This window comes from Argiope bruennichi, chromosome 8, assembly GCF_947563725.1.
Source record: "Argiope bruennichi chromosome 8, qqArgBrue1.1, whole genome shotgun sequence".
NCBI lineage: Eukaryota > Metazoa > Arthropoda > Arachnida > Araneae > Araneidae > Argiope > Argiope bruennichi.
In genome coordinates this window covers 119,462,376-119,475,758 of record NC_079158.1, presented here as the reverse complement: position 1 = coordinate 119,475,758, position 13,383 = coordinate 119,462,376, and the positions used below count along the sequence as shown (strand labels likewise).

At 28.5% G+C, this 13,383-nt stretch overlaps 1 protein-coding gene across 1 annotated transcript; it reads right to left on the bottom strand.

The window, feature by feature from the left end:
* Positions 1-2,618: 2,618 nt before the first annotated feature.
* Positions 2,619-13,154, bottom strand: LOC129980574 (RNA-binding protein Pasilla-like). Its single transcript, XM_056090943.1, has 2 exons — positions 12,976-13,154; positions 2,619-6,836 (listed from the first exon to the last, which is right to left on the bottom strand). The coding sequence occupies exons 1-2, from the start codon at positions 13,042-13,044 to the stop codon at positions 5,064-5,066; spliced, it is 1,842 nt and encodes a 613-aa protein (XP_055946918.1). The 5' UTR covers positions 13,045-13,154; the 3' UTR covers positions 2,619-5,063.
* Positions 13,155-13,383: the final 229 nt, after the last annotated feature.

The window sequence follows — 13,383 nt, the reverse complement described above, 5'->3', positions numbered from 1 at the left end:
AAAAAGAGTAGTTTATGTAATTACAGCTCCCTCCTTTTTCCAATTGTATAAAACAATTAGGATATAGATATACACTTTTGATGTTATAACTACACCATATAGATTATGTTTCTGAATTCTAGATTCTTACACTAACGAATATGGTTACTTTTTGAAGATTTCGACGCCACATTCGATACAGATATTTAATAATGGTAATAAAGAATGCGCCAAATTTCATTCACTTTACTCATTGGTCAAGTGCACGGAGATGAACGGACAGAGATAATTTTTCCAAATTTGCAAATGGAAGAACGACAGTCTAAATTGCATTCTTCTAGATCTCAGTGTTTTGTTTCTAGCATTCAGAAATACATATTTGAAAAGAAAAATAGCTATTCATATTTCTAAGCATTTATTAATTTTGAAGAATGCAACTTTGAGCTGCTGCTATAAACAATGTTCTGATGAAATTTTTTTTAATCGTGTTTTAACATGTCACTTCTATCAATACAAAAGGTTTTTTTTTTGTCCCCCTTTCTTTTTTTAACTTTACTAATTCTCTATGTTTATCTTGATTTTAGAATTATTTTGTAAATAATGACCAATAGGAAAGGATAGTTTACTCTTTCGAGATGGTGTATTGAGGGCGAATAACACAAGGAAATGATTTTTTTTTAACCTTTCACCATATCTGGTTTTATAAAAATGAAATAAAATAGTAATTAGTCTCCACGACGCTCCAGAGGACTAGACTGAATTGTTGTATTTCGATATAGGAAACAGTTAAGCTGTTTTACAGCTTTAGGATGCCCCAGCCCACGTTGGTTTTGTTTGTTTGTTTTCTGCTGCCTTTTCAAAGCTGTTCAATTTTGCGCTTTCATTTAAATATCGTTGAATAAGCCACGGAATCAAGAAATTAAACTCACGTATTGTTTTATACTTCCGAACCTTATTCTCATATTTCAGTTATTAGGATAATGTTTACCATTCGGTTACTGTTTGGAAGTTTCAGACTATTTTACAAGAAAAAAAATTGAAAAAAATCTGATTTTATACATCAAATATTTAGATTTTGTTAAGTTTTTTTTTAACTACTTGTTTGAAATTAATTTTAAATTTTAATCCTACATCCCTTATACGCAATACATCGAAGCTAATTCTCTCGGAAACTATTCTGCAATTATATGTTTTATTTGAATTTGTCACTTCAAAAATTCTTAAGCAAAGATTAATTTAAAACCGATAAAAATACTTAGTTTTAAAAGTTGGGGAGAAAGAAAAGGTCACCGAAACGTATTGCTTACAGAGTTTAATTCGGCTGTGCAATGACTGATGCGCAGGTCATCTATACAGCCGCCAACCTTAACGACATGCCACTGCTTATATAAACCTTTTTTGTTATTGTCGCCGATTCTCGGAACTTTTTAACATACCTACGTAGATATACTAAGTTAACCGATGTTGCAAAACGAACTTCAAAGATTATTAGTTGTTTTGCGCTAAGACTTCTTTTAGAAGAATAATTTTAGTTATGAAATCATAGATTCTTATCCTAGATCTAATTCCCAAAAGAAGTGGAGCGGGGGCGTAATGTTAGGCAGAAGCCCCATAGAAAATGGTTGTTGCTGATCAATACCACTTGATCAAGAGCAGGAATGTCAGCGCGGGTGAAGTAAAGAAGGCATAAACCTATGTGGGCAGCAAAAAACAACGTAGGTTTGTTTCGAAAATATAAACAAAAACAGCAAGGATAGCGATAAAGTAGTTGTTCTCTCTTTATCTACATTTATGTTAACATCTTTCCTGCTACCGTTTTTTCCTACTTTTCGATATTTTATTAGCAAACTATTCCAAAATGAATATCAGAGTTTCTGAATCTGGCAGATGACTAAGAAGAACCGTAAAAAGATTCTTAAGAAAAAACAATTGTTCGCATCGTAAAAACTTTTCATATGCCACGTTTCAAGTTTTCACAAATTTGGCTGGCAAATATTTTTAAAGTTCAAGGCTTTTCAATTCGCTGAATTTTGTACAAATCTGAACAGTGCTGGATTAAGATAAACTCCAATTGCATATAGTTAGGTACTATTCCATGACGAAAATATATGAATTAATCATTTAATTTCAATTTTTCAAACGCTTTCCCCCCCCCCCCAAAAAAACAGCTTTTAACTTAATCCTGAAATAATCAGATCTACATACTGTTGTATTTGCTAGCCCGATAAGATATCCGTTATAATTCGCAAATTTGACAACTTTGCACTTTTATAGGAAACAGATCGTATTCATTCAAGGAGGATTTTACACACTTGTGGGACAACTATCAGCAATCAGAGAGATCAATTAATACCCTGCTGGGAAAAAAAAAAAAAAAGGCTTGAATTTTACAAAACTAAATTGAATTACTCACTCACTTCAGTAATGATTGCCTTGGAATGCGAAGGAATGTCTTCAGACATGCAAATCTTTAATTGACTGATGGAAATGATGACTCTTATATGAAAAGTCACGATATTGTTTCGACTTTGAGATCTTTTTTCCACTGTTTTTTCGAATTGGGGTGGGGATGGATATTGGGCTATTAGTTTATGATTGCGACTGAAATGAATTTAAATGGACAAATGAAAAACCACAAATTATTTTTTGAAAATATTTATTCATTTTGAAGATTTTAGGCATGTTGCAAAGAGTTTCACAAAATACAATCCTATTGTTAATGTTCCAAGCCCAGTTAGCAAAAATCGAAGACACAAATGAGATTTACATAAAATGCTCTTAGAAAATCTGAAACAATCACAAATAAGCATGTTGTGCTTGAAACAAAGCAAAAGATGCATAGGTGCTTGTTAATGGTACAGAAGAAGTATCCTTTCGCAGAAAAACGAAATAAATGAACAAATTATTGATGTTTTTAAAAATTCACTAAAAAGTTTAATGATTGCCATGGTTCACGTACAAAACTGGATTGGAAGGCATGCAAAGAAAAATCATATTTTTTAAGGATTTGGTTTAATTAAATTATTTCTATATAAAAGATTACAAATAAACATTAACTATATCAACAATGGTAATAAAAATAATAACAGATTCCTTCATTAATTAATAAATGATGAAATTTTCAAAACATGACATGGTTTTCTTCTCATCTCTTAAAGAGAAAATAAGATAAGGAAAATTTACAGATGATATGTGTATTTCTTAAAAATTTTATGAAATATATGTAATAAATAGATCAAAATGCTTTTTAAAAAGAAGAGTTCTAATATGGGAGAGCTGCAGATTTAATGTTCATGGTGTGACTAGCTGCAGCAATTTAACACCTTATTCATGTTATATTTCAACCCTCCAGTCAACACAGATGTTACAGTTCTTCTTAATAAATGTCATTAATTCCTTAATAAATAACAGTAATTAGAAAATAAATATTAAGTTAAATAATCTGAGTAATATCAAGGAATTAATATCAGTTATTTTTCAATTACATCACAATTTATTTATTTATATAAGATATCTGAATTTCATTATTTACTAAAAGCGTAAAGCAAAGACATTGAGAAATAAAAATGTTATTGCTTGAATTTTAATTATGGCATTATCTATTTAATGCTACGATTCTATTAATAGGGCCCCAGACAAAAACCTTTCAAATCTGAGATATCATTCATTGTTAACTCTCAGTGCTGAAAGTTGGTTTTAACGGAAACGGTACCAAGCCTTGAAAATGGCTAGGGTTCCACAAATAGAGTAGTACATGATTAAATATTAACTGGAGGATGAAATTAATTTTACAACAAACTCAAGTACAATGGAATCTGCAATAGTATGGCTCATGAGGTATGAAATAATGGATGCTAAGTATGAATTCAATTCATTTGAAAGTATGCAATTGATGATCAGAGAATGCATTGCAAAAAATCCAACAAAAGGCAAGTTACAAATAGCGAGGGCTGAATTCCTTATTAAATTACAGATACTTTTAATGAGCTTGGAAGTTGGATTTATGCATATAAAAAATTCAGAATTAAGCAATGGCTCTTTTTTTTTTTTTAATAATCTGGTTATGAAGTTTAAGCACTAACATATTTATTTAACAAATATAATTTAACTTAAAAAATTATAAATAAGAAAAACCAAAAAAAAAAAAAAAAAAAAATCATTTGATTTAAAGATTAACACAAATATTTAGAATAAATCAAATCTTAATAAATATAAATAAACAAACAAGGTCAGAAAGCTAACACTTATCAAACTTCCATTCTATTTCTTTTCTTTGTACTCAAGGGATGATCTACAGGTGTTCACGGAGCACAGGATATTGCCCTTCTCCACAATAGATTGAGATAGGCTCACATATCTTTTACAGGAACAATAGAAACATTAATAACAAGAACAAAACAATGTGTTAGTAAAAGCAATCATCTGTGAATCTTGTTAAATAACAGTGTGAACACCTTCGAGTCCCACCATGCATCCAGTTCACATTAGCTTAAGAAGGAAGATCGCACATTTCTCATTCAAAATAACTTCACCAACAAAGTTCAACATCCACCCAAAGCAAAAAGCAGAAGTAATAAAATAAAGAGAAAAATGACTTAGTCAAACATCAACATAAAACAGATTTATCAAAGCACTTTTTTTTTTTCCATGGCAAAGGGCAAAATATGAGGTAACAAATCTGATAAACTTTCAAAAAGCTAAATAATCAATCTTTCATCTCACCACAAAAAAGTAGTGGATCAGTCAAAGTTACTTCGCCAAATATGCTTTGGACATCAATATTCCAGTTTCCTTTCCAATTGCAAAAATCCTTGAGCAGCTATAACACTGGTGCAAATAAATCTATATTTCAATACTTCCTAAATGATAAGCTTTCAGTGTCTGTTTTTATATATGTATATATTAATGTATGATCACAAGATAATTAGGCAATTTATTCACTCAAAATGTTGAAAAGATGGCTTGGGTTCTAAACACCACACAGCTCAGCACCATACGGCACTTGCAGGTTTACAGAAGAGAGAATAAAAACCATAGGACAAAGAAGTATGATGATGACAAAGTAATACTAGGAGAAATCCTTGTTAATGCAGACCCATGGTATTTTGATGAGCTCTTTCAGCTTCTTCAGCAGCAACCTGACGCTCAATGAGGTAATGAGCAGTGTCAACAGCCTTGGGATGTCCAGTGATGGTGACAATACGATTCCGGGTACCAGGAGTGTAGATTCCTTTCTTAGAGATCTGAATATTAGCTCCACTGCATCTCTGGATTTCCACAAGAGACTTGCCACATGGGCCCAGTATTGCTCCAACTATGTTTTCAGCAACTCCAATCTCAGTCTTTTTGGAAACTTCTAAACTACTTGGCCTGTCAGTTGATGAGCTTTTTCTAAAAGTAGGGGTGCCAGAACTCATACCAGTTCCTAGTCCGAAAGAATTATTATTAACAGGTAAGGCAGCTGCACTTGGTGAAGCAAGGGTAGGAGAGGTTCGCTGGAATGGCTCAAAGACAGCGGTTCCATCTTGGACAAAGAAGCGATCATTCGAACGAGATGAAGTAGGAGAGGTAAAGCCCTGTCCCAGACCCAATCCAGGCATTCCATTTCCATAATTTCCAACAGGATTAAACATGCTTGAACCTGCTGCCATGGAACCAGATGTGGCAACAGAATTGGAAACTGCTTCCATACCAGTGACAGCAGATGTGGATGTGTACATACCCATACTAGTCATGCCAGTTGGTGGCATGGAGCAACTAGCTATTGCAGAATTAGGCATTCTCATACCACTAACGACTGGTTCATTCACCCCATTTATATCAAGTCCTAAAATTCCATAACTAGCTAATGTGCTCATTGCTGCACTGATATCTGCTACTGCCTGTTCTGAGTAACCATTTCCTCGGAGCACGAGTTTAATTGATTCAATAGCTTGAGCAGCATCATTCGGATGGATGTTAGGAACATTTATTCCCATTTCAGAAAAAGGTGCAACTCCTGGCATATTATTAGTATCAGTTCGAGGACTTTGGAAACTATTAGTTACAGTAGGACTAAGGCTATTTAAGCTGCTATTAGAACTGTAACTAGTATTGCTATTTTTGACAGCACCATTAGGAACACTATCTGGATTGGCAAAAGGTGAGCCTGTAGGATTGAAATTTGGTACTGGACCAGTAACATCAGCATAACTAACATTTAAACAACTACCACTTTGAGGATCTTCCATAATCTTCATTAGAATCATATGACAAGCTTTTCTGTTACAATCCATCTCTCCAATCACAGTAATGCAACGTTCTGCTAAGGCATAATCCTTTGATTTCTGAGATATTTGTACATAGGCACCGCTTTCCTCTTTAATTTGTTTAATATAACTACCACCTTTACCCATAATCATTCCAGCTGTACTATTAGGCACAAGAATTTTAACTTGCTTCTCTCTCTCTGCCGGCTGCTTATGATCAAAATCTATAGCCATTTTTGCATTGGGATCCGGCCGTTCTTTGATTTTCTCCATAATGAAATCATGTATATGTTCAATACCTTCAATGCTTCCAGTAATCAAACAAACCCGTTCAGTTGTTCCTGGATAAAAATCTGTGGCTTTAGACATCTTGACTCTAGCACCTGCTTCTTTCTGCAATTGAGCAATAGTTTCACCTCCTTTTCCTATTATAGCCCCTGCAGCAACTGAAGGAATTAAAATTTTGAAATGATACGTTCCATTAGCACTGCCCTGGTGTGACCGTTTAGTGGAATCTTTATCCAATTCTGAATCCAATGGCCTCTTCCTAGAGTCATCGAATTCAGATTCTGAATTATCACCATCTAATGCAGTAACCATCTTCAGTACCTATAAAATTATATCCAATTATTTAACTTAGATCTAAAACTATTGACAGTTATGAACAAAGGCATTACATAATTGCAAGTTTTTTTCAAATGATTCATATAACTAAAAATTCAGTTTTATAAGCTCATGATACTTAATTTATAGAATGTTAACCTCCATTAGCACTAATCATTCATGCTAATGCAAAACAGATAAAAGTTGGCTATATAACAATTGCAATACAAAAAATTTTAAAACTCAACATAATACAAATTTGCAGAGGGAATATAGTAGTAAATAATCTATATTTATACAAAAATTTTATAAATTAGAATAAAATATATCCAAGATTTTATGGCAATTAACTTTTAATTCTGAGAGGAAAACTGTGAGAAATATAAATAGCAGGCATTTTTTTTATTGAGTCTTAGTTCTTGCAATCAAACAATCTTTCTATAATTTATAATATAAGGATGCAAAAAACCTTATGACCAACAGGATGATGTATGCAATGATCCAATTTAGAAAGTATTAAATTTAACAAAAGACCACATTTGATTTGTTCCAAAACATATTTTATTCAGTGCTATTACAACACTAGTTGAAATCCACAGTATACATTATAACCAAAACAAGCCTATTTTTAGTTCTTACCTCAAAAGTATACACAAAATTAAGATCATTACATTCGATTCCTAATAATAATTTTATCAAAATTGGAAAGTCTAGTAAATTAAAAGGAATAACAAAACTTATATCCAAATAAAGAATGATTTCTGTAGGTACATATAAAACTCCTTCCGAATTTCATTTAAAAGAAAAAAAAAAAAAAAAAAAAGGATTATTTCATTAAAAAAAGAGAGTAAGGACACAAATTTAGAATGATATAAGTACAAAATTAAATAAATTTCTAAAATAAAAAATTACTTTCATATATAATATTTAAAAGAGAGAGAGAGAACTCATTAGACAAACAGTTCCACAGATTAGAAGTGAAATTATTGATTTGCTGTTTTAGAAACAATAACATGAATGGAAGAAAATACAACATGAATATTTCAACTGTAATGCATTGAAAAAAAATCTCAGAATATTGCAAGAAGCTTGCTGAAGAACAAATTTATTCTCAGACACAGTAATTTTCAGCATCTGGTACAATAAAAAGGTGACGCATTAAAAATTTTTTAAAGACATTTGTTAGTTTTTCCCAAAAAGCCAATTTTCCTCCCACTCCTTTTAACTTTCTTAGTTTGAAAATATTTTCCTTCATAATGATTTTTGATTTTTCTAAACACTTGTTATGGGAAACACCTAAATTACAGAATTTTATAGCTCATATTTTTATTTAAATCTACAAAAAGTGAATTTTTTTATATGAAAAGGTGATAAATAATTTCTAATGTCTTTAATTCACTCATAGTGACTTACAATAGAAGCAAAGATTTAATGAATCCCAAATTCCTTGTTCCCTTTCAATAAGGAACAAAGCTTGAATAAGCGAGAAAGAATGAAAGTTAACATTAAAAAAAATCAGATCTAGTTAAGAATTTGGGGGGGGGGGAGAGAAAAAATGGAGATAAGTCAAAAATACTAATGATCATAATGTCACATTTAATGTCAAATAGCTCATAACAAATTTCCAAAATAACTAAAATTAGCTTGAAAGCATAAATAGCCCAAACTTTGATCAAGACATTCCAAAAATTATCCTCTCTATTCAATATCTATATAAATGAAATTACAGACAATTTAATTGGATTGAAACAAACCAATGAATATTTCCAAGCATTTACAAATATAAACGAGTGGAATAATTAAATATTATTAATTCACCTTTCTGATGTAATTTATTTTCATCTATATAACATTTCTCACGGACGCAATAGATATTAGGATGTTAGTAAATTAAGGTTAAATAATCATATTTCTGATAGAGACATTATTATAATCAAAATAAAGTTTCAGTTTAAATAATAAAAACATTTTTCATTGATTTTCTTTATCTGTAGCCAGAAATAAATTGATACAACTTCTAAATAAATATTTCTAATTAGTTAAATGAAGCAGCAGTTACTTACCGAAAGAGTTACACAAAAACATAGGTTAACAAGAATAATACATCCATACCACAGTTGCTAATTATTATTCAAGAGTGTTCAAAAGTTTAAGTAGCTTTTAATAGTTAATAAAAGCACAACTTTATAAAATTTTTTTCTTATTTCCCAATACACATAGAGAAATCTAATAAATTACAAAAATAATAATAATTCAGAAGAGGGGAAAAAACTTATTAAAAATAGTGTCTGCTATATATAATTACTATAATGTGAATATTATCACATATTTGATGTCTACAAATGTTTAATTTATTTTTAAGAAATTTCTTTTAAATAATATAAATACTTGATACTTGTAATATACAATTTTCCAAATTTCATTTTCATACTTTCCAAACATTAACAATCTAAACTACTCAAATATCTAGAAATTTAAAAATGAAAAATTATTAAATTATTTTAAACAAATGATATTAATTAAGGGTTTAAATTTTTAAAAATTATAATTTAAATTATTTCATAACCTTCATATAAAATTTAATTCAAGGTTCTATTTCAAAATAAAAAAAAAGAAGACATCAAAAATAAAATATTAAATTATTTAAACTTATTTTACATAACTGAGAAAAAAAAAAGAATAAATCATCATTACATTCAAAAACAGTAAAAAACTCTTGCCTTCAATTGTTATTGAGAATATCACAGCAAAGAGTTAAGCCTATTTTTTTATTCTTACTATTAAATAAGCCTACTTTTAAAATAAAATTTAATTCCCTGTTTTGAATGACAAATCTTTTGAAAAGTTATTAAAAACTTAAAAGTGCTGATAATTAATACTTAAAAAATTAAAACTTTATAATATAGCCTGCAAGCATAATGAATTTTAAATATGTAAAGTGAATTTTATAAGGATACAAAATATCAAAATGAATATTGTATTGGCTATTTTATAATTTATATTATCTATATATTATAAGATATAATAGTCTATATATATTATAGAATAGCCATGCAATATCTACAAGTCATTTTTCTTTTTTTTTTTTAAACATATCTTTAGAAGCAATGTTGTAATATTAAAATTGAAAAATTAATTAGAAATGAATTACACTAATAATTGCAAATGAATTGTAATAGGTTATTAAAAATTTCAATGAAACTGATTCTTTGAAAATAACTAATTATGAAAAGAATCAAGATTAATACAAACAATGAATAGAACAGGAATATTAAAAAGTTTATAGACTATTAAAACTAGAATAAATATTTCAAAATGTGATTAAACTCAGAACAAGAAAAAGTTTCTAATATTAAAAATGTATAACTTTTTACTTGTACAACTTAACTTTGAAAGTAATCTCATGATCATTAAAAGCCAATCAAGGCAAATTTTATGATTGCTGCTAAGTCCTAAATACAGTTCATTTGTTGAAGGCAATTTCTCTCCACCAAATGAAATAGAATTTATATAATTGAAAAAGTTTTATATTTTATTATGATTTAAGTTTAATTATTAGTAATCAAATGAATTTTCTTGAACTCTAGAAATTCCACACATGATATCTAAAGAGTTAATCTATTTTACAAAATCTTATCCAAAAAATGATTAATTATTTTTCAGATGCCAGCTAACAAAAACACATAGCCAAATAATTCAAGATATATAACATTTCTAATGTTTTGCTTTTAGCTAAATGATTAAGAAAGCAATGCAAATAAACAATATCTATAATTATATTTGATTTATAATTAAATCTTTAATTATTATTATACTATTAATATGCATAAACAATATTTAAGAGCGTTTGATAGGCCAAAGTATGATATAATAATTACATTTACTTTGAGTACATAACCAATTAATGTTCTCAAATTAAACTGATCAAATCTAAAAATTGTATTGAAAAAAAAATGCAGAACAGTAATGAGCTTATAATGCAAATATAAACAAGAATTCTTCTGAAGTTATAAATAAAAAACTTCTAAAATCTTAGGGGAAAAAAAAAAGCTTTAATGAATTGAAATTAAAATAATTTTCTTTTACTTCAAAATGTACCTTTTTATTTATTAAAATGTTGAACATTAATAAAGAATTCTTTTTCAAATTCTGTCATTCAAATCTATGAAAAAAAATCAGTTGTGTTACTAAGCTTAATAGTTACAGAAGTTTTAGACTTTCAACCTGAAATTATCTTAAATGATAAGAGGAAAAACCTATAACTCCAAAGATAAATTCCATAAATATCCAAGATCTGCAGATACAGCCTTTACTGAAATTTGATTTAATTTTGAAATGAATACAAGAGTTTACATACATTTTCATATTATATCAGTAATTTTTTTTTATTGAAACTATAGATATTTATGAAACAAAGCACTAACAAAAATTATTCAATTAAATGAAATAGAAATTTATAAGTAATGTTAAATAAAAGTGTATAATTTAAAAAACTATATTAAGCAAAAGATGAAATATACAGGCAACTATCTGAATATTCTTATGCTGAAATTTAAATAAAAATTTCTTTTGATACAGTATACTGCTGCATTGATAAGAATTGGACATAATCTTATCAGTTATCAGCTGTTTCCAAGAAACTTGTATTCATTAAAATTTGCAGAAATTTAAACAGAAAATAGCTATTATTTTAAGCTAAGTAAGGTATGCAAATATTTTTTCAATAACAACTTTTTTTTTTTTGCACATTTTAAATACAAAGATAAGTTAATTTTATAACCATAGTGTTGATATGAAAATATATCTAAAAACTGTAGGCACATACATTACTAGGATTTTTTTCTTCCCTCAAAATTTTTTGAGAATATATTAATTCTGATTTTAGATTTATCAGATGATTTTTTTATAAATATATTTTCAGTAAGTTCTGTTAATCTAAAGAATCAATTTAAATATGAATACAATATATTATATATATGCACACACATATACAGGTATATATATATATTTTTTTTTACCTAGCTTATTTTTTTATAGGCTAGATTTAATTCTATGAGTCATAGCTTTTTTTTAATAATGATCACAAATAAATTTCCACAGATTTTATATGACTACATTAGGTTTTTAAAAATACTATAAAGTATTCAAATGAAATTAGATGCTAGTACCTTTTATAATTTATTACATGCCAATAAAATAAATTTTACACTTGCATATATTTTACATAGTTCCAATCAAAGATTACTTTATAAAAGCTAAAAGAACTTTGCAATTTTTACATTTATAAATGCAATATTTCTTTCAACACTTTTTAAAGCAATAGCAATAAAAATCAAAAATTTTTTAAAGATTTACAAATATAGAATAGTTGAACGTCGACTGCGGATCGCTTTTAGGGTTCGATTTCTCGGACATTCTTCACAAAAGAAGTTGGTCACACATGCCAGTCAAAAATCATAGAAATCTAATTCTGATGTAAAACTGTAAATACGAAAATATGTTCAAGAATTTCATGAATTGGCGGAATTTAAAACGATTACAAACTAAGCTGCACAACGAAAAAATTTTTATGTAAATTAAATTAACTCAACATCAATCGCTGGAAAAAAGTTTATTTTCCTTTATATTTCGAATTTTCTGAAAATAAAAACTTCTTTATGAAATATGAGGACGAGGAAACTTCCTTGAAATACGAAATTTGAGATAACTTTGAAATATTTTTATCTATTGCGCAATGAACATATGCTAAGACACGGGTTACTGTACTTAAAAGTAAACACGTAAGCAGTCTTAAAATTAAAATAAACGAATAAAATTTTACCAATACAATTTTATCAAATAATAGATATTCAAATATTTAATAAAAAAATATATAAAAACATAAAAAGTCGTCAGATGATAAAATAAAAGTTATAAAATTTTCTACCAGTGCATAACTTCCTGCTTACCGAAAAAAGCTTGCTATTTTTATGGGATATAGCCAACTTTTATTTGGCGATAGTACATTTTTGGCGTATAATCAACTTTGGAAGAAATGAGTACATTTCTTGATATATTTTATTAAATTATTCTATCCTATATGCTCGTAAATAGAAATAAAATTAAATATTAAAATGAATTTTTATAATTTATTTGAATATTATACCTTCAGATCATTATCAGGTAAATAGCTGCAATCCTTCGTTATGTCGCCCCACTTATCGATGTCTGACATAATTGATAAATTTATTAAATATCGGTAGGCATTAGATTGGAATGTCGACTCACCACCCTACCACATGAGCCGACACATTTCCGCAAAACACTACCGTCAAAAATAAAATAAAAGAAAATGCATGCATTGTTCTCTTCACTTCAATTCTATCCTCTATCCCAAAAGCGCACCAGTTCTTCAGATTTTTCGGTTGGATCTATTAAACACCTTAAAAGGTAATATAAAATCGTTAAATCATTATATTAAAGATGCAATAGTAAACTATCTGGTATAAAGGTTGTATAATTCTGTGAAAGAAGAAGGGGAAATTTTGTATTTCTCTTGAAATGAAGTTTGTTC

Coding starts and splice junctions, on each gene's coding strand:
- LOC129980574 (XM_056090943.1), bottom strand. CDS start 13,044: ATGTCAGACATCGATAAGTGGGGCGACATAACGAAGGATTGCAGCTAT. Junction 6,837..12,975: donor TACCTGATAATGATCTGAAG/GTATAATATTCA, acceptor ATAATTTTATAG/GTACTGAAGATGGTTACTGC.